The sequence below is a fragment of the Amphiura filiformis genome, chromosome 9 (genome assembly GCF_039555335.1).
Source record: "Amphiura filiformis chromosome 9, Afil_fr2py, whole genome shotgun sequence".
In the NCBI taxonomy this organism is placed as follows: Eukaryota; Metazoa; Echinodermata; class Ophiuroidea; order Amphilepidida; family Amphiuridae; genus Amphiura; species Amphiura filiformis.
The window spans coordinates 36,399,656-36,418,798 of record NC_092636.1 but is presented as its reverse complement, the minus strand read 5'-3'; the positions used below and the strand labels follow the sequence as shown (position 1 = coordinate 36,418,798).

The 19,143-nt window shown below is 34.9% G+C and overlaps 1 protein-coding gene across 1 annotated transcript in view; it reads left to right on the top strand.

Annotated features, from left to right (window-relative positions):
• Positions 1-6,457: 6,457 nt before the first annotated feature.
• The window catches only part of LOC140160945 (uncharacterized), a 60,867-nt gene continuing 48,181 nt past the window's right edge, over positions 6,458-19,143 (top strand). Inside the window, exons 1-3 of the mRNA XM_072184294.1 lie at positions 6,458-6,548; positions 10,104-10,316; positions 18,372-18,568. Of these exons, the coding sequence (XP_072040395.1) occupies positions 10,134-10,316; positions 18,372-18,568 (380 nt within the window). The 5' untranslated portion in view covers positions 6,458-6,548; positions 10,104-10,133. The remainder of the gene's footprint in view (positions 6,549-10,103; positions 10,317-18,371; positions 18,569-19,143) is intronic.

The window sequence follows — 19,143 nt, the reverse complement described above, 5'->3', positions numbered from 1 at the left end:
TGTGATTAGTGTCTTACTGCCATATGCAAGAAGGCACTATATGCTTAACATTCATAAACTTAGAGATGCATGCTATTCAAGTGAAGCGCTTTTATTTAAACAATAAAAACAGTGCAGTGTATACAAAAGGAAATAGAAGTAAAAATATTATAATTATATCTATGAAGTGGTCAAATCGTAGTATCCAAACCACAACCATCTAAAAAGTCTAGAAAACAGTGAATAATTATTAAACCATGTGAAGAAGATATGTATGAAATTCGACAAAGATAGCAAAACTAGTGCATAGTCCGACATTTTTCCCTCAATTTCGGTAAAATTGGCCGCAGTGGTATATAAAACGTCGCAAAGAAAAAAGCCGATTGTCTTCATCAGAAAATAAGGCCCGTTACAGACTTTTTAGTGGAGTATAGAATATTCGATGTATCATGTCCCAGGAACATGTCTTCGTAATAATAAATTCCCATTCTATAATATGGTCATCTGATCCACTTTCCCCGAAAACTGGTTTCCGGAACTTCTTAGTCTCTTTTCCAGTCTTTAAAAGAGGATTTCATAAGTTACGTCTACGATCCTCTTTTAAAGACTGGAAAAGAGACTAAGATGTACCTGAAACCAGTTTCCGGGAAAGTGGATCAGATGATATCAATCGTACCTGATGAAGTCCTCCGATGGGAAATACGAATTATTGTAGTGAGTAAAATTCACTTGGTTTTGTCAAGCAAAAGGGAAATACTTATTAGCAGTAATAACTGAACAACCATAAAATGTGTTACGATAGATAGTTTTGCATTTGTAATTTTGTATTGGAGTATTTCCACATATTTAACAGGAATAGTATCGAGGTCATGGAGTCTCATAGCGAACTTTTTAGCCTCTGTTGAAAAGAAAACATCACCTACACCAACTATCGTGCGTCAGAAATACCATGGGTCAGTACATGCCATTGCGTTTTGTTTACAAACTTTTATATCAAGTAAGATTTTTGGGGCAAATTAGTGAAAATATGTATTTTCATTAAAGAGAAATGTCAGAAACAAATTTCTTATGCATACATAGACAATAGTTATCCACATGGTTTTAGTCCAGAGATTCACGATTTAATGTTTTGATTTTTAACACTTTGATTTAATGTTACACTTTGATTTGGTCCACAATTTTCCCCACTGTTACTGTTTTCATTACACATCGTACTCACATTAATCATTTTTTGGCATTTCCAAAATCAGTGTACTTCGGTTATATATTTATAAATGCGTTTTTATAAATACGCACGTGACCACCTCCGTGCTGCCATAACAGCTTGTAGATAGTAAGTGACCTTCTACATAGCGGATGGTCTTCCTATACATTTGAATGCAAAAGCGGAACAACACGAGACTACTGTGCAGCAAAATTGTCTATTTTGTTCAACTTTGTGATTAAATTGTAAACGTTTCCGTCGTTGAATATTTTTTCCGTCGTCAAATAATTTCAAAATGTTGTTTTTGATAACATATTACAAATTCGGAATCCCCCATGATTGTGTAATAATTGGGCTATTCAATTAATACATAAATTTGGTGATGTTTATCTACATGTCGTGCCCATGAGTCACGTGATAAAAGAATATTTATAAATATAACCGAAGTACACTTAAAATGTATGTCTCATGGTTTGCAATATTCATCCAAAGACTATGTGCAGATTAAATCCCAGTTTCGCTCGCTGAAGTCTTTCTTCCGGAATATTTTGATTGATACCAAACTTTGCATTCAATGAAGAGCTTATTTCCAAACCGTGTTAAGTGCACAACCCCATGTGTCTCATTTACATGTGAGATACAATCATAATTACTTTGACAAGTTTGACATTATCAACAATGAGTTGTACCATCAACAAGCTATTATTTACCATAACAATGCTGCATAACAATATGCAGACTATTGGTCTTAGGGCTGTGCAATAATTATCAGCCCCCGGGGGTAAAATTTCCGAACGGCCCGCCAAAAATCGCTTGCCCCAAAAATCCCCCCCCCCCCCTCTCGGCCTGCCAAAATTCTTTGCCCCCCCCCCCCCTTGAACATGCCAAATTTTTGGGATCCCAATTCCAAACTTTAAATGGTCTAGATGTATGTTGCGAGCGTAGCGAGCAGGAAAATTTGCATATTTAAGCGTTTCCGTACCGTTTTCCTAAGCCTTTTAGAGCGTTTTATTAAAAAGGCACCCCGTGAATGCGTGCCAAAAATCGCTTGCCCCCCCCTCTCGGCTTGCCAAAATTGCTTGCCCCCCTTTCGGCTCGCCAAAAATTTCTCCCCCCCCCCCATTTTACCCTCCCCCCGGGCTCATAATTATTGCACAGCCCCTTATTTGGGAGACAAAAGCCTCACACAGTATTGTTACTGTGCGTCCATCCACTGTTTGCTTTGTAATTGTGCATCCAACTGAAATTATAATACCTAGCATTACAACACATTGCAATATCACACAGGGAAATCAGAAACATGGGATAGTGGACTTAACACGGTTTGGAAATAAGCTCTTCAAATACAGGATCCGTGGTATAACAAACCAAACCATCATTTTCCGTAAGCTGCATATGGTGACAAACATCGGTTTACGGTTTAAAGTCCGTTAACAAACAACATTGGCTAGATACTGACCCTTATCATTTCTCACACATAATAGTTGATTAGGTCATGTTGACTTTTCGACAGGGGCTAACCTGAAAAAGAGTGCTACATGTATGAGACCCCTTTATGGGATGTGGTTGTATCCAATCGGTAATATTGAAATGAATGATCGTCTATTTGATTATTTATTTCAATTAATTTATAAGAAAAGCAGACCGTTTTTTCGCACTGGTTGTTTGTAAACAAACTCAGTTACAAATATTTTGAAAAGTAAAAACCTTGTGTTTCATATGAAATTGTATCATGTATTTTATTCGCATTGCTATGTATATATTTGTTCAACGATGTAATATGTAATATATGTATATATTACCAAATTAATATATACCTGCCATGTATTATAAAATTATATTGATAAAAAGGTGTGTCCAATATAGCTCATATAACTGTATTCATGTTTTCAAATATTTTAAAATGTATTTTGTGTGTATTTGCATTTTATTTATTTATTTTGAATTAAATACGTTCGAAAAGTAAAAGAGGGTCGTTTGTCATTATTTGTTATTTCAATTATTTAAAAGGGCATTTCGTGATCCACAGCCTCATCCCCCCATTTTTCTCAATAAAAGTTGAGATTTTTATATCACTGGAAACCTCTGGCTACATAATGTTTATGTACAAAATATTTCTTGCAGATTAATTCAATTGCAGATAAGATATCATGAAATTTGAATTTCGTTCTGGTGCACCATACATAACTCTCGAACGCAAAATCGGAATAAACTGAAATTTTGGGAATAGGTTTTTTTCGTGGATATCTAATGAAAAATGACATAAATAGAGGATGCTAGGATCACGAAATACTCCTTTAATACAGTACATTGTCAAAATATTTGTTGATGCAAATACTTATTGTAGAATAGAATGGTCAAAGCTCTCCCCTCCATTAGAGATCCATAGACACACCAGTGGTTAATAGTTCATTTACAAAGAAATTGAGCAACTGGGCAGCCCCGAGCATTTGGTCCAATAATAATAATAATAATAATAATAATAATAATAATGATAATAATAATAATAATAATAATAAAAATAATAATAATAATAATAATAATAATAATAATAATAACATTAATAATAATAAGAAGAAGAAAGAAGAAGGAGAAGAAGAAGAAGAAGAAGAAGAAGAAGAAGAAGAAGAAGAAGCAGAAGAAGAAGAAGAAGAAGAAGAAGAAGAATTTTTTTATTTGCTTTACCTCAGTTGTTCGGCTCAAAATTAAAAGGGGACATATCTTACAGTAAAAGATAACATTTTATGGAAAGAATACTGATCTATTTTTATGGAAATGTTACAATATGGCTTTAAGTAAACGAGCTCGGATACATGCACTTGAATCGTGACTCGCCACTGCAATTTCTTATAATTCATTAAACTTCCCTGGTTTACCATATCATTATTGCCATACTTCTGACGGACCATACATGCATTTATGTTTACTTAGTTTTTATTCTCCGTCGTAGTAAATACTTTTTAACTGAAGTATTAAAATACCCTACTGTCTGTCCAATTAACTTAGAGACTCGGTTTTTATTATTTATTTGAAAGAATATATGGGTTAGAAAAAAGGCATGAAAGAAAATGTTCTGGTGGACCTCGGACCTAACAAGATCTTTTGGTAACATGTTGAAAATGTTTTTCTTCATGTCGACTTTTATTCAATTTTGACTACATTTCGACAATAAAACGGGACCATACAATTATTCCTAATGATTAAAAACTTTTGAAAGGAAAGTCCATTTCCCAGTTTCATGCACAACCTCTATTGATCGAAAATGGTGTTCCTAATTTGACTGCCATATCCATAGATTTCTACCTTCGAAGTATAATAATCGAACAGTCCAAATAGAGGCCCTGCATGAAATTATTGATTGGCTCCAAACAAAGGATTTGAACTGGTGTCCTTCACCGTAGTTATGGCGGAGTGTAGTCCATTCAATCAAATGTTGTCATCAACCTATTTGATCGTAGTGCAGGGTTATGTGTGTGAGAACTGTCACGGTAGATTGCAATCATGCTTTTGTTGAATGCATTTGAGTAGTCCGCCATATTTACGAGATGATACGTCACATGCAAGGCCTCTGTACGTATTTGGTAAATGGCACCTAACCTTTCACGGATCATTTTCAAATTTGCCGTGAGTTTGCTCAACTTTCAATATATCTTTGGTTTTAATGTTACCAAATATCTTTGGAACAAGAAAAACTTCTTAGGTCTAAAAGTCACTAACAACTTTTCTTTCATGACTTTTTTTTCGAAAACATTTAATAGATAAGTAATAAAAACCGGGTATCTAAATTAATTGGACAGACAGTGGTTACTGTTTGGTTTGCACATCTCTTAGCAACCCATTGACTTTGTGTTGCGATCATTTTGATCATGGGTTCCGAACTCAGATAGCGTGAACCAGTTGATCTTGCAATGATCGATATTGACTGCACAATACTATTGTTATCAGATGACGTTTCATCCCTCAAAAGACCGTTGTAGGTCACTGAACGAATGAGTATAGTTATAGTTCCAAGGAGTATGAAATATGGAGTTGACAATATCTAATCAGCTAGTGTCCAATTGTTATTTGTATGGCGTATTTTTTCGCCATAGCGGTATAACAAGGAATTTACACTTAAATTGGGTGCACTGTATCTTGGTTCTAACAGTCTAACATTCGCCCATATCGGTATAGCTTTATAAATGTAAAGATTGTTTCTACTAGAACTGGGTTTATTGGTATTTTTAATTGCAATATTTCAAGACCACGAACACAAACTGGGTGCTATGATGTGACTAAGTTGGGCTGTGAGTGTACAATGTTACCAAGTTGGCAACAGATATTTTCCTCATTTGCATTAAATTGCATATTCATTACATTTTGTGATGGCCTTCAAGACTATTATCAGAAACAGAGGTGAGGTAGACAGATATGAAATGTGCTGGATATGTTATTTAACTGTTTAATTGTGGATGAATTTTTGTTATAATCAACGAAATCTGGTGAATGACTCAATTTCAGTCGAGATTGATACTAAACACATTCCAAATGGCTAAATTTTCAAGGTCATTCTAAGGGAAATTTTCCACCAAAAGCACTTTCTTTGTTAAAAATGCTAGACACTTCATATCCGATATCATGGACACCTGGGTTGAATAAAAGCAAAAAATACACCAATTACCTAATTTGCATATTTAATGGCGACCATCTTAGCTATTTAGGTGTCAGATTTCGTGGCCAGGTACACAACGAAACCTAATTCATTTTTGAATCAAAGATAATAAGCAAAAATGTTGGAGTTAGATTTTTGAAAAAACATTCCATTTTCTCAGGAAAATATGAAATCAAATTATAGATGGCGCTATTGAGTGCAAAATATCCATGTTTTTCTTTACTTCAGATTTGTTTTTCTTTTCATTAGAAAATGGAATATTTTATTAAAATATCTAACTCCAACATTTTTTAAGTTGCGTTTAAGCCTAACACAAGCTTTATCAATCAAGCGTCAAGAATGAATGTTTCATAGCCGGTGGATAGCTTGCCGCACTTTCTAGCTCGCAAACCAGCGGAATTTGCCAATAGAAAAACCGTGAATTTAGTGTCACCTCTGGTGCTTTTTTAAAACTATTCAAAACTTTTTTCAGTTCATTGACTATCATCAGATCTGAATGGAATACGATACGACAAACAGGTGCAATATGCAAGCAAACCTTTGTTCGTAATTCCCGCTCTATGGTTGTCAGGGAACTTATGCGATTGTTGGTATCTGCACGCCATTTCATTCCAGCAGAGACAGTCGGTTACACAGTTCTGTAACAAGATTAGTCTCACCTGATGATAACCACTGCAGTCGGCGATCGTCAGAGGTTAATTTAATTCATCTCATGTAAGTTTATTTTATATCTTCACTTCAATACCAGGTCGTAGTTGTTGTTGTTACGTTTAATTTTGTAATTTTAAAAACATTATATGATGTGGGCGCGATGGTTTAATTGTAGGAACTTGTGTAGGCATTATATAGGCCTATATCCATATATATATAGTTGGCCCTGGATAGTTGGTACTCTAGTTGGCACCGATCGGCCTGTGCTAAAGCAATAGAGAGCTTGTGATTTCCAAACGTTCGTATCATACGCCCCAGCATCTATTCAAAATGCCGTCACATAAGTGATTTTGAATAGATGGACGGGCGTATGATACGTACGTTTGGAAATCCCAAGCTCTCTAACATCATGATATCATATCAAAAACAACATCGATTATTAGTTTTAGGAGAGGATTGAGGACGTTTGGAAATCCCAAGCTCTCTAATATCATATCAAAAACAACATCGATTATTAGTTTTAGGAGAGGATTGAGGATGTTTGGTCATTTTAACATCGTTCTTCACAACTTTAACAAATGTCAGCCGTCATGTTTAGAAAAACGTGTATAATCACTCTCTGGTTGCCAAGGTAGCGGAGCTAGGCCTCTGATTGACTAAACACGGGAACAACTGCAACTCAACATCACAAGGTCCGAATGAAATGCAAATTGACGTAAATATCTTGATTCACTTGCTGCATTGTTTGCCCTCGGTCATTTCGTTTTTGAGTTCTATTTGTTGCCGTGTTCTGCTAATCACAGGTCTAACTCCGTTGCCATAGCACCAGAAATAATACATAGCCATGGGCTGGAATATGGTATACAAGACATATCGGTTGGTATTTAGTAAATGCCCCTCAACCCATTCCTTGTGGGTCAATTGTCATGTTTCAAATATTAACAAAATGTTACCAAATCTCTTATTTATGATACCATACGGCCAACAATTGAGCAATAGGCCTAATATTTTTTTATTAAAAATATCTGTAACACTATTTGTGAATTCCGAGCAACTCGTTAATAGGCACATATGCCTATTATCGATTTTTACGGTATGCATATCCACTGTTTCCTCTTGGAGGCGCTGTCCTTTGGGAGTCACAAAATTAAAAGGGCCGTGTGCCATGCAAAATGAGCAATTGACGATTCAATGCTTTTTGCTTTGTAAAAACCTGTGAATAGAGGAAACATTTTTCTACTTTCCCAAAGTTCTTCCTTCTCAAAATCATTTTTCGTTGGTCAAAAACAATCGCATTTTCCAAAAATTATGCTTTCAAAAAAGTTGCACTTTTCAACGTCCTATATACGAGGGTCATTCAAAAAGTTCTACCTCCATCATCACATCTGTTATCTTACGTGCCAAGATATTGAAATTACCCATGGTTTTACTCTTAAATCTTGGCTACAAAATGAAAGTTATTTGATTAAATTGCGATTTTTGGTTGTTAAGATGTGTTGGTTTAAGTGAATACAGATTTGGTACATCGGAAACGGTCAGAAAAGAAAGGCTAGTTTTTATTTAAAAGGCCGCCAACATCTATGTGGAAATCATTACAAATTTATTTCTGAAAATGATTAAATTGCTTTATTTTGGTTAAAATAATTTAATCAATATTTAATGCTTGCAGATACAGTTTTCCTGGGTATTGTGAATTTTGCACAACAAAACCGATACATGTTCAGAATAGCCCTCGTATCGACCCTTATCCATAGGTTGTTGACTTCGATTGGTTCAAGACTTGTTGGTTCAAGTCATGTTAATTGGTTCATAAGTTAAAATCAAATAAGTCTTATGCACAGTTTTTGTATTTTGTAATCATTAACAAATTGTTCATCTTATTTCCACGTTAAGATGCATCCCTTGTTTAAATAGGACGAAATTATGAATTACCCTTAAACATGGTCTAGTCAAAATCAGGAAAATTTCACTAACATTGGTGTGTCTGTTGAACCCTTTGATGTCTTCTCGTATGAAACCGGTTTCATTTTGTTTTGAAATCCCAAAGTATGTCAGGGAGCTCAAATATGGTCAAAATATTTATCCTGAGTAAGCAGTTGGCCAAGTACATCTTGAAAATATTTTATGGACATTATCCAAAGCTACAATATAATGCTTACTAAACTGTTGGCTTCGGTTTTTAACCATTTCCGACGTACCAAATCTGTATTCGCTTCAACCGACATATCCTAATAACCAAAAATCACATTTTCATCAAATAACTTATATTTTGAAGCCTAGATTTAAGGGTATAATCATGGGTAATTTCAATTGACTAGCACCTCAGATAACAGATGTGGTGATGTTGGTAGAACTTTTTGAATGACCCTCGTATGTTATGTACAAAAAAAGGGTTCTTGATATTAACGTAATCAATGTCTTTTATTGATTTAATTGTTTGTTTGTTTGTTTTCTTTAATTTTATATGTCCAATACCTCAGTCACCCATGCAATCATCTTTCAGTATAAAACAATGATTTATTGACATGAATTAGGACATGACTTGAGTTTTCTTTGAAGTTTTTATTCAGCAGGTGTTTCAAAAATGGTACAATCACTATAGTAGGAGAAATAAAGTGTGGTGCTTAGTTTTTTCGTTGGCAAGCGATGAAATTTACTTGTAAATGGTAGACAGAGATTGGATGTAGGCATCCCAACCTCCCGCCCCACCTCTTAACTCTGGTGGCCACATTATGATTGTTACACCTATATCCAAGATATCCATCATTTAGATCACTTTAAGATGCAAAATGGTTCATCCTACACATTTACAGGTAAATGTTAACCCTTTTGGTCAAGTGTATACATGGAGACCAGATTTACCCTCCCTGGCGATTTTATCATTTTGAAACAACTGCGGATTAAAAACTTCAAACAAATCCTCATTCGTGTAATTAATTTCAACGAATCATTGTTTTGTATTTCATGATGGTTACATGGGTAACTGAGGGATCAGAAAGAGAAAGGTAAAAGAAAAGAAAGCAATTAAATCAATCATAATAATGATATCGAAAACGTTTTGTACATTAAATGATAGGATGTTGAAAAGTACACTTTCTTCTGAAAGCATCATTTTTGAAAAATGTGATTATATTTGACCAAAGAAATTGTTTTTGGAAATGGGACAACTTTGGGAGGGTAACAAAATTATTCCCTTATACACAGCTTTTTGAATTTTTCAAGTCAACGAAATGTACGTCAAGTTATGCAAAGAAATATTTGTAATTTCAAGGGGGTATTTCTTTTCAACCCTGTATAAAGTAGGATATGCAAATGGGGGTTATAGCGCCCTCAACGGGTATACTCTCCATTGTATTCCATATAAATGTAAATTCGGCCCAAAATAAAAAAGCTCTTTTCTTTGCTGCCCATATTTTGCATATTATGTACATTCAACATCTGCAAGTGGTGTCGTTCGCTACTCTTTATACAATATCTGCCAAGGCTACAAAAAACTAGCAAAACCATTTAATTAGTAAAAAAAACAATAGGCTTCTGCAGAACTAGTATACGTGATTCTGTTTCTCCCTCGATTTCGCGATTCAAGTAACCAATGAAGATCTTGTCATTTTCTTTCAGGTGTCGCTAGCTACTTCCGCCACTTTCATTATGTTTTCAGTTCTCGTTTTTCTGTTCAACTTCATATCCATTCCATTATTCGCTAATGGAATCCAACTAGGAGAACCTGTCACGGACAAGACAAAAGATGTCCTCTTCCGGGACATGGGACAGGCCTATGTGTCCGACTTTGGCATTGTTGATACTGCAGCCAACCTCCAGATTGTTTTAGAGGTATTCTTTTCATTTATTTTATTATTATGATTATAATTTATTTGGGCGATTCCACATCCAAGTGGACGTGGCCAAGAAATGCGTATTTTCAAATTTCAGATGGGTAGAGTGTTAGTTAAAGTAAGGGTTACGTACTATATTTTGGACTAGATTTATTAATAGATTTTTGATAGACATTCTGTAAACTGCATAAAAAAGAGCTGTAGTTAATTTTTACTTGCTCTAACAAAGAGAGGAAGACGATTAATTAGGCGCATGGAGTAACTTTGCTTGTTAATTGGATAGGATAGTAGAATTCCTTGAGGTTTTCTCATACTGGCGGGTCCCAGATAAATATAAACCGCCCATTTGTATTATAGTGATTGTAGAGTGTAGATGGCGACGGTTTTGTTGCTACGGTTGCTGCTCATGATTGGTGAATCGCGTTAAGGCATATCATGCTAGCAGCCGCAGCGTGTAAATAAACGCTGGTAGAGTTTTCACAATCTCTATCAGCGTTCAGTCATTGCTAGCGACATAGCGATAAAGTCGCCTGAAGTTCAAGTCAATTGATTGTGATTTGACGCTAGGATTTGTAGTGACTTATCGATCAGATATCGGCAATTGCCGTTCTGATAAGCTACTGAAGTTACGTCACAACTGTGGGTATCATGACGATACTTAAATGTGTACCGAACATCGCAGAAAAACTGTCATAGAGTAACCATTACCTACCAAAAGTAACCGGACTGTTTCTCAAAGCTCTTCTACTTCAATGAAATTTATATTGAAACCATGAAATTGTCTTGCCCGGATGTTTTATTGCTATCAACAACGTTTATGAATTAGCCCTTAAACTTTCATGAGGTATTTTTGATGACGCTTTCCTCCTAAGGAGGTGATATACAAACCCTTCCCTTTCTTAACCCTGCTGTTTTATTTGGAATAATTGTACATCAATGTGCGTCTTCCTCTATCCAGTGATACCAAAATATGTACCGATATTATCCATACATCAATATAACATAAAGTAAGTGCGCCCTGCATTAATTTGCCAAAATTTTGCTTTAAAAATTTCATCTGATATTTTGGCTAATAAATTGAGGAAATCACTCATGTACAGTAATACAAATATCGAAGTTTGATCGTGAACCCCCGGGTAAGGTTGGTATGTCAAAAGAAACATTTTGGCTAAAGCGAGCGTAAGGGATTGTCCTTATACCACTTACGGATTTGTCCGAGTCATTTGGTCGCTTATTGGGCGTTTTTGTGCACCGGGGAATCTAATATGGAATACCCGGGTTAGTAAACCAGTCTGACAAGGGTTTATCCTTTTTAATAACCACGCACGGTTTTTTGAATTTATCATTTATTAAATGCTTCTTACAAAACATTACATAATTTTCAAGTCTAGACCATTACATTACCAACAGGTATTAACACTAATAGACACATATATTTTTAACTAGTTTTATTCTATAGACGAATCCAACGAGCTAAGTCATGGTCAGGATTTGGTCGGCCATTATAGGGTCCCCGCATGCACCAAACAGGTGTTGTGAGTGCCCAACTGGGTGGATTAAACCCGCTTAAGATTCGATGTTCGATTCTTTTGTGTTGTAAACTGTCATCATTCTTTTGTCTACGTGTAACACGGGTGATAGAATGCAGTTTAAAATACCCTTCAAGACCGCATCATTTCACATTTTAGGTGAGATAGCTGGGTTCCCGTCGCGGCTATGGCTGCCATTGAGGTGTAGGAATACGTGAAATTGGATTCGTCTATAAACTGGACTGTATATTTGTGTGCAAATTGAGGGTGATATTTACAAATATATAAATATTTTTCAACCCATGCTATATGTTACTCATTTTATGATATTTTAATGCAATTGTTCAAGTGTTCTACCCCTTGTAAAGATTCAAACAAGATTTAAGATAAATAGCGCCATCAGTGTTCAACTTTGCTTACAACTGAATACAGTTCTACATGCCATCAAACAACCGTGCACTACACACATTATGACAGGATAGGAAATGATGACATAGAATGTAATGCGAAGACCCGTGGAATCGCCCATTTTATTTTATTTCTTACTCATTTTTCTTCTTTTTCTCTTATTTCCTCCTTCTTTCTTGATCCTTTCTTTTCAATTATTTATCTACTTATCTATGTTTCAATTTATTTGGTAATCTCTCTTTATTTATATATTTATTTATGTATTTACTTATTTTCTTATTAAGTTTGTTCAAGAAAGTCCAACTCTGTTGGTAGAAGTTTTTAAATGTTGATCCAAAGAAAAACAACCTCGGAATTTTTAGATGGCACTCCCATCTTTCATCAACGAGAGGGGCGCCAGGTTCAATCGGGAGGTTCAAACTGCTGGAGTCACTTTCACTGAAAGATGGAAGCCATCTGAAATTCCGAAATATGGAATACTATACTTTGTGTTTGGATGAAATCTTGATATTTATTTACTTTTAATTATTTTAGTTATTTTGTTCATTATGTTATTATAATTATTTATACGGCTCGCAGTCCCAATACAAACTGTCCATGGTAACTGACTATATAGAACTACTTCAAGCGCCCGTGGCTACTGCGTATAGTGGAGCACTTTATGATGTCATGAAAAGAAAATAATCTTATGAAATCTTATATTCCATGGTATTATTTTCATTCTCCTTGTTCTCAAAACCAAACAATGAGAAAATAAGTTGCCTGTGATTCAGCATTGTCTTAGTCTTATCGTTTTTTACCCTTTTATTGGTTTTTTCCCTGAGTACCTAAATATTTTGAACTTGGACCGCATTGTTTGTTATATTCCACGGTCAAAGTATTGCAGGCAAGGGCGGATCCCACCTGCCCCCTCCCCCTCTAAAGAAAGAGAATTTTTTACTACTCCGAGGGCTCAACTAGAATGGACAATAGAGTCGCATTCACCCCGGAATACTTTTTAATGAGTGCTCCCACTTCAAAACCTGGGTCCACCCTGATCAGTCCCAGAACAACGCCAAATATGGATTAAAAGACCTTTGACCTTGGATGTACAACAGCATGTTATGATCTAATGGGAAACTGTGCACATCAACAAACACCATTTCTATCAAAAAGGCAACGGCCGATATAATTTGAAACCACATAAATTACTAGAGTTGGTTCTTCTCTTGGATTTGGACCAAGCTTTAGAATATCGAATGTTGCGTTTTGAAATAAAACAAAACAGAAATTTATCACCCATTGTAAAAGATATGGAACATGTACCGAATACATGTACATACATTGGCTGACCTTGTGGATTTTCCTGGCCCAGCCATGCTAACCACATAAGGAGATTATACGATTAAGCTAGTGCAGCTATTGTCATAGCAGGGTATTATTATGTAATACTCCTGATCCATATTTGGCGTTCTCTTGGACTGCTGATTATAGTGACTCATACATTAAAGGAGCTATTTTTATACTGCACCAACGCTCTCTCAGTCATTTAATTAGGCACTGGAACCTGTCGTAATTTTCTCGGCCATTTATTCAGTAAATATCGGACAATACTGTATTTTTTAATCCTGGTGTGAAATTTAAGACGTGAAATTAATTTTAGTCTTGTGTAATAAATTGTTTTCGAGTTTGACAGGCCTGTACTTGGCACCATAACAATTTTGGGGGTCATTTTTGCGCTTTTCAAAGTAGTATAGTTCGCTAATGAAGGTTTTTTTCAACTTCTTATATTATTTAAGTTTTGTCAGATTTTGATTGCACCATTTTTTACTTCCGACTGCCAATTTTTCAATAAATTAAGTACTAAGTTGTTTGGCAGCCGGAAGTAAAAAATGGTGATATCAAACGGAAATTCTGACAAAACTATATATAGACCCGTACGATGTACCATATAGTTGGGAAAATCTTTCTTTGTGTGTTTTGGAGATTTTTTTTTTCATATTTGTCAGATTTTGGTGGAATTTTATTGTAATTTTCACCTCCTTAGCGAAATATAAAAATGAATTTGACACGCTGGAAAGTTAAGCCCATAAAAAAACTTTTTATACTTTTTATAAAAATTGTATACCTAATTTTAATACCAAGATTTTGTGGGTTTTTAAGGTGTATTCAATCACTATGGTTTTATCCGACATTACTGGAAGAATTTGACCGAAAAAAAATTAATTTCAAAGCAAAGAGTGTTTCTTATAGAAGTAAAACGCATTTACAAAATGGAGTTTGCAGAAAACCCCATTGATATTGAACAACCAGTTTCAAAGATATGAGCAATATTAACTGCTCATATCTTTGAAACTGGTTTAAAAAGAGTTTCCAAAACAAGAGGAAATATTTCCTTTTTTTTTGGCTATATCTCAAAATCAATATTTCCGAATTTTGTTTTGCATCACATATATCGACCGCCTTCCACTACTACCGCATAACAAAATACGGCGGTCAGTAGCGTTCTGAGTGATGAGTGTAATGGCCAGAATTATTCAAATCCGGATCTGACAATTCCTGAATAGCATATTGTCTATAATAGTGCGGTCGCAGACCAAGGCAAATTGGTTTTGCCAGTTAGTTTTGTTTGTTGATTATTGTTCTATAGGTTGTACAAAATCAGATTCCGAGAGTTGTAAAATTGTCACCCCTGGGTAATTCGAGATAACTAAGGTCAAAGTTTATACAGGAGTCAAAATTAAAATCTTTGGCCAATTTTGTCCAAACCTATGTAAAATTATTCCTCTCGTCATTGGGATTCAGTTTCACAAGTCCTATGACCAAATATATCGAAGGTTAAATAGGGAACTCCACAGGGGTTAAAATAGAAAAATGCTCCAATTGGGGTGAAAATGGTCTCAAATAGTTCTTTCTGTGTCAACAAAAAAGGAATAGTTTGAACCACTTTGAATGACTTGTTGCCTATGTAATAGCAAAACAGTCATGTTGTTGTTGACCTACTTGTATTTCCCTGAATGGTTATCCAGCATTGTCCAGGTATAACAAGTTGTTACAAGTGGTTATAACTATTCTTTTTAAGATTATGTTAAAAGTGCCATTTCAACAAAATCTGAATATTTTATTTTATTTGACCCCTTTTGATTTCGATAAGTTGGAGGTGGGTCAAAGTATATATTTTCTGAATTTACCAGAGGAACAGTTTGGTATGGGTTTAAGAAACTTTCAGCAGTTCTAAATTTAACCATGTCTAAACGTTGAACGTGACAATTCTACTCTCCCATAATCTCATTTTGTACACCTATAGAATAAATAATACTTAATGGTCAGCGAAGAAAAAATAACTGAATAAAACAATGGTTTGCAGCCGGACTGTAATGGTTGAATGCACATTTAAGATTATTTTTTCTGTACTACCATTTGGTTTTAAAACAAGTGTTATTCATATTATTGTGTGTAAGTTTTACGACGACCTTTGCGTCCGAAAGTGCATTGCTCAAGTGATATCTCATACTAGAATACCCTGGCTTCATGGAGAGAATTATATTCGAATTCTAGCAGATAGATGTGCAGGCAATAGTTGGTTTTTTTTCATTTAAAAAGAGATTTTAAAGGTCCATTTAGTGATTTGCTCAACCGGACAAGCTCAAAATTCTGGTTTAGGCATGCACCTTTGTTCGTGCTATACATAGGATGCTGCTGGTAAAACCAAAAGCCGTGTATAAAAAACATAATAAACCATTTTACATGAATCTGTAATTTCTCTACTTAAGTAGAGAAATTAGCTTCATGTTATTGAACTTTGTCAATACTACTGTTTTCCTCGGGTTTTTTTCCCATTTTTTGTTGTTGTTTTGTTTTGCCAAATTTTTCAGTTCAAAAATACCTAATGACAATTTTAATGACTTACTCTTCACTTTTTAGGCAATTTATAAACAATTTTAATTTTTTACGCCTCCGCTGGGATCACTGAATGAACCTTTAATTAAGCCATATTGTAAAATAATTTGCTGAGGAGGACGCCCTCAATATTTTTCAAAATTCTGATTTGTACACTATTGTAATGTACTTAAATAAAGTAACATGCCTTGCAAAAATTAATGGCTTTAGATGCTGTATTTGTGACAAATCCGACATTTCTAATAAAAAACGAAGTGTAAGCCGTCGTTTTTATTATATCATGTGTATTACCGGGGTTTGATAGATAGCAATCTTAAATCTTAAAAGAAGTTATGAATGTTTGTTGTTATGTAATGTTATGTAATTTGACCTACGGGTCACCTTTTTGATGAATGTTAATAGATATGAATGTGAATATGAATGAAGATGAAAATAATACATTCACCAACTAAACGGGGATTATTGCACCATATCCCACAATGCAAATTGATTCAGGTGACCTTCAGGTACAGTTGGTGTAAACTTAAATTTATGCAGAATAAGTATCAAGTCCTAATGCATGCATGATGGGATATCGTCTGCGATTAAGATTTCTTGCTATCTGGTAGGTATTATGTTAGAACTTACCACGTTGGCCTGGCCAACATTGGGTAGTCCTTGAAGCTTACTTATTTGTGTCTTCTATACTATCCATCACATACCCTAGGCCCTGCATAACGAAATTCAACAATAGGCCCCCAGAACTCCCACCCCACATAATCGCAAATTGACACGAAAGCTTTATTCCATGAAGCATTTCGGTTATTCCTTCATGTAATTTTACACGAAATTAGGGTAAGGGTTAGGGTTAAGGTTAGGGTTAGTTTAGGGTTAGGATTAGGGTTAGGATTAGGGTTAGGGTTAGGATTAGGGTTATGATTAGGATTAGGATTAGGGTTAGGGTTAGGATTAGGGTTAGAGTTAGGATTAGATTACACGAAATAATTACATGAAGGATCGACCAGCATTTCTCTCGTATTTGATCATCATCTCCCGTCCAGCTCGCATTGGGCGCCCATTCCTTTTTTAAAGGATTTTTTTATTTATATTTAGTTTCCTCTTGCATCATGTATATTCCTTCTGATTCACGAAGCTTAACGATCACTAGTCAATTTCATTCTTTAAAAATGCTAGTGTAGCGATTAAAGCCTTAATGTACGATCTTTTTAGATTTTTCTTTTTTTCTTCAAAAATGATATTATGCAATCATTTTGAAAGTTCCCAATACTTTTGGACGCGAAAAACATTGAAAATTTGCAAAGAAACAACATCATAAACTTTACCTCCATCACTCGAAATATCTCGCACTTTTTGGATGCAGACGGCGAGTGCGGCCTCAGAGTTAGCCAGTTTGGTTACGCTCCCTCCACATGTGGAGGGAGCGTAACCAAATTGAATTCGTAGGAGACTACGTTTTATGATCGTTCAGACTTATTATCATAATCTAGAAAATTATGATTAAACCAACAGAAAATCATCCCGTTTTACTACAAATAGGGCAAATTTGACAGTTTGCTCATAGATTTAAGTTGGAACATGTGTAAGTATGACAAATATGCCAAAAAATCAGTTTTGAAAAAAATAACGGTATATTCTGAAAAAGATCGTACATTAAGGCTGCTTAAAAGCATCATTCGTTCGAGCTCGTGTTCCAGTGTCTGTTGTGCTATGGTGTGTGTGAATGATCTCGTTGTTCGGTTTAAAGTGACGATAATGGAATGAATGACTTGTAATTAATTGATAAATATATGTTCATCCTGACTGTCCTAAATTAATATATTCGGTTTTAGCCGTGTTTATTATTATCTAGTGGTCATGACGTCTACGGAAGGTTAGGATGTTCGATTCCCGTGTCGGCAACTCTTGTTAATTGCGTTTTGTCTTAATTGTAACACTGACATTTTTCTCTTTTGATTAATGTCAATCAATATGAATTAATAAATTTGTTTATCCATTAAGATTTTTAATTCAAAGAGACTGGTAATATGGTTAAAATAAGGGTTAGGATTGGGTGTTCATGGTGATGTTCAGATCAACATTAGGGTAAGAATTATTGTCGGGTTGACGAGCACTTTTCTAAATTAAAGCAAAAAAAATCTAATGAATAATAAATAAATATATAAATAATAGAAATGATAGAATCTGGATGGTGAGTTAAAAAAAACTCATCACTGTATTCTTTTCTTCTCTATTTGTAGGACACAATCGGTGTAGATGAATTCTGGGTCGTTGATTTCCAACCATATGATAAACAACCAGATAAACTACCTGTTAATGTCGATACCGGTGACATTGAGCCTGAGAACACTGGAAGTTGTTCGAATGTCATCATAAATGGGCCATTTTCATCTATCTTAGGGGCTGGACGATACTTCAATGACGACAGCAATTTCAGGTATAGTTGATTTAAAAACAATGGGCAGCTTTAAATATTTGATTTTGGTTTTGGTATATTGTCATTCTTTTCAATAGGTTTGACAACTATCATTGTGTAAAGCCAGAGAAGATGTAAAGAAAGGAGGAGAACGGAATTATATCCTTGAGATAATCCCGTAGGTAATCCTGTCGCACCTATTCATAGTCCTTTATTCTCAAGTAGTTACACATCTACTTGAAAGTAGCCTTTGATGTGATGTGTGTTGCCGACTACGGTTGATTAATTTTCACTCCAGAATTGAAACCATATCCATTTCTATAGAGAATCCCTTGAAAGTATGACACGTGTGTGTTAAGTACCTGATGTTGCTCTGAAGGGATACCACACGTGGATACTATAAGAAAGAAATGTAGTTTTGTAAAGATTCCAAAAAAATCCGCCCATTTTGGAACATATATTAATTATTTAGGAGAGTGTTTTAGGATTTTGTTAGAAAAGGGATGATTTTTGATTATCTATTATTGTTTTATGTATTTTCCTGCAAACCTAATAAAAAATATTTGGTAATTGAAAATAGTCTGTATCATAAATCG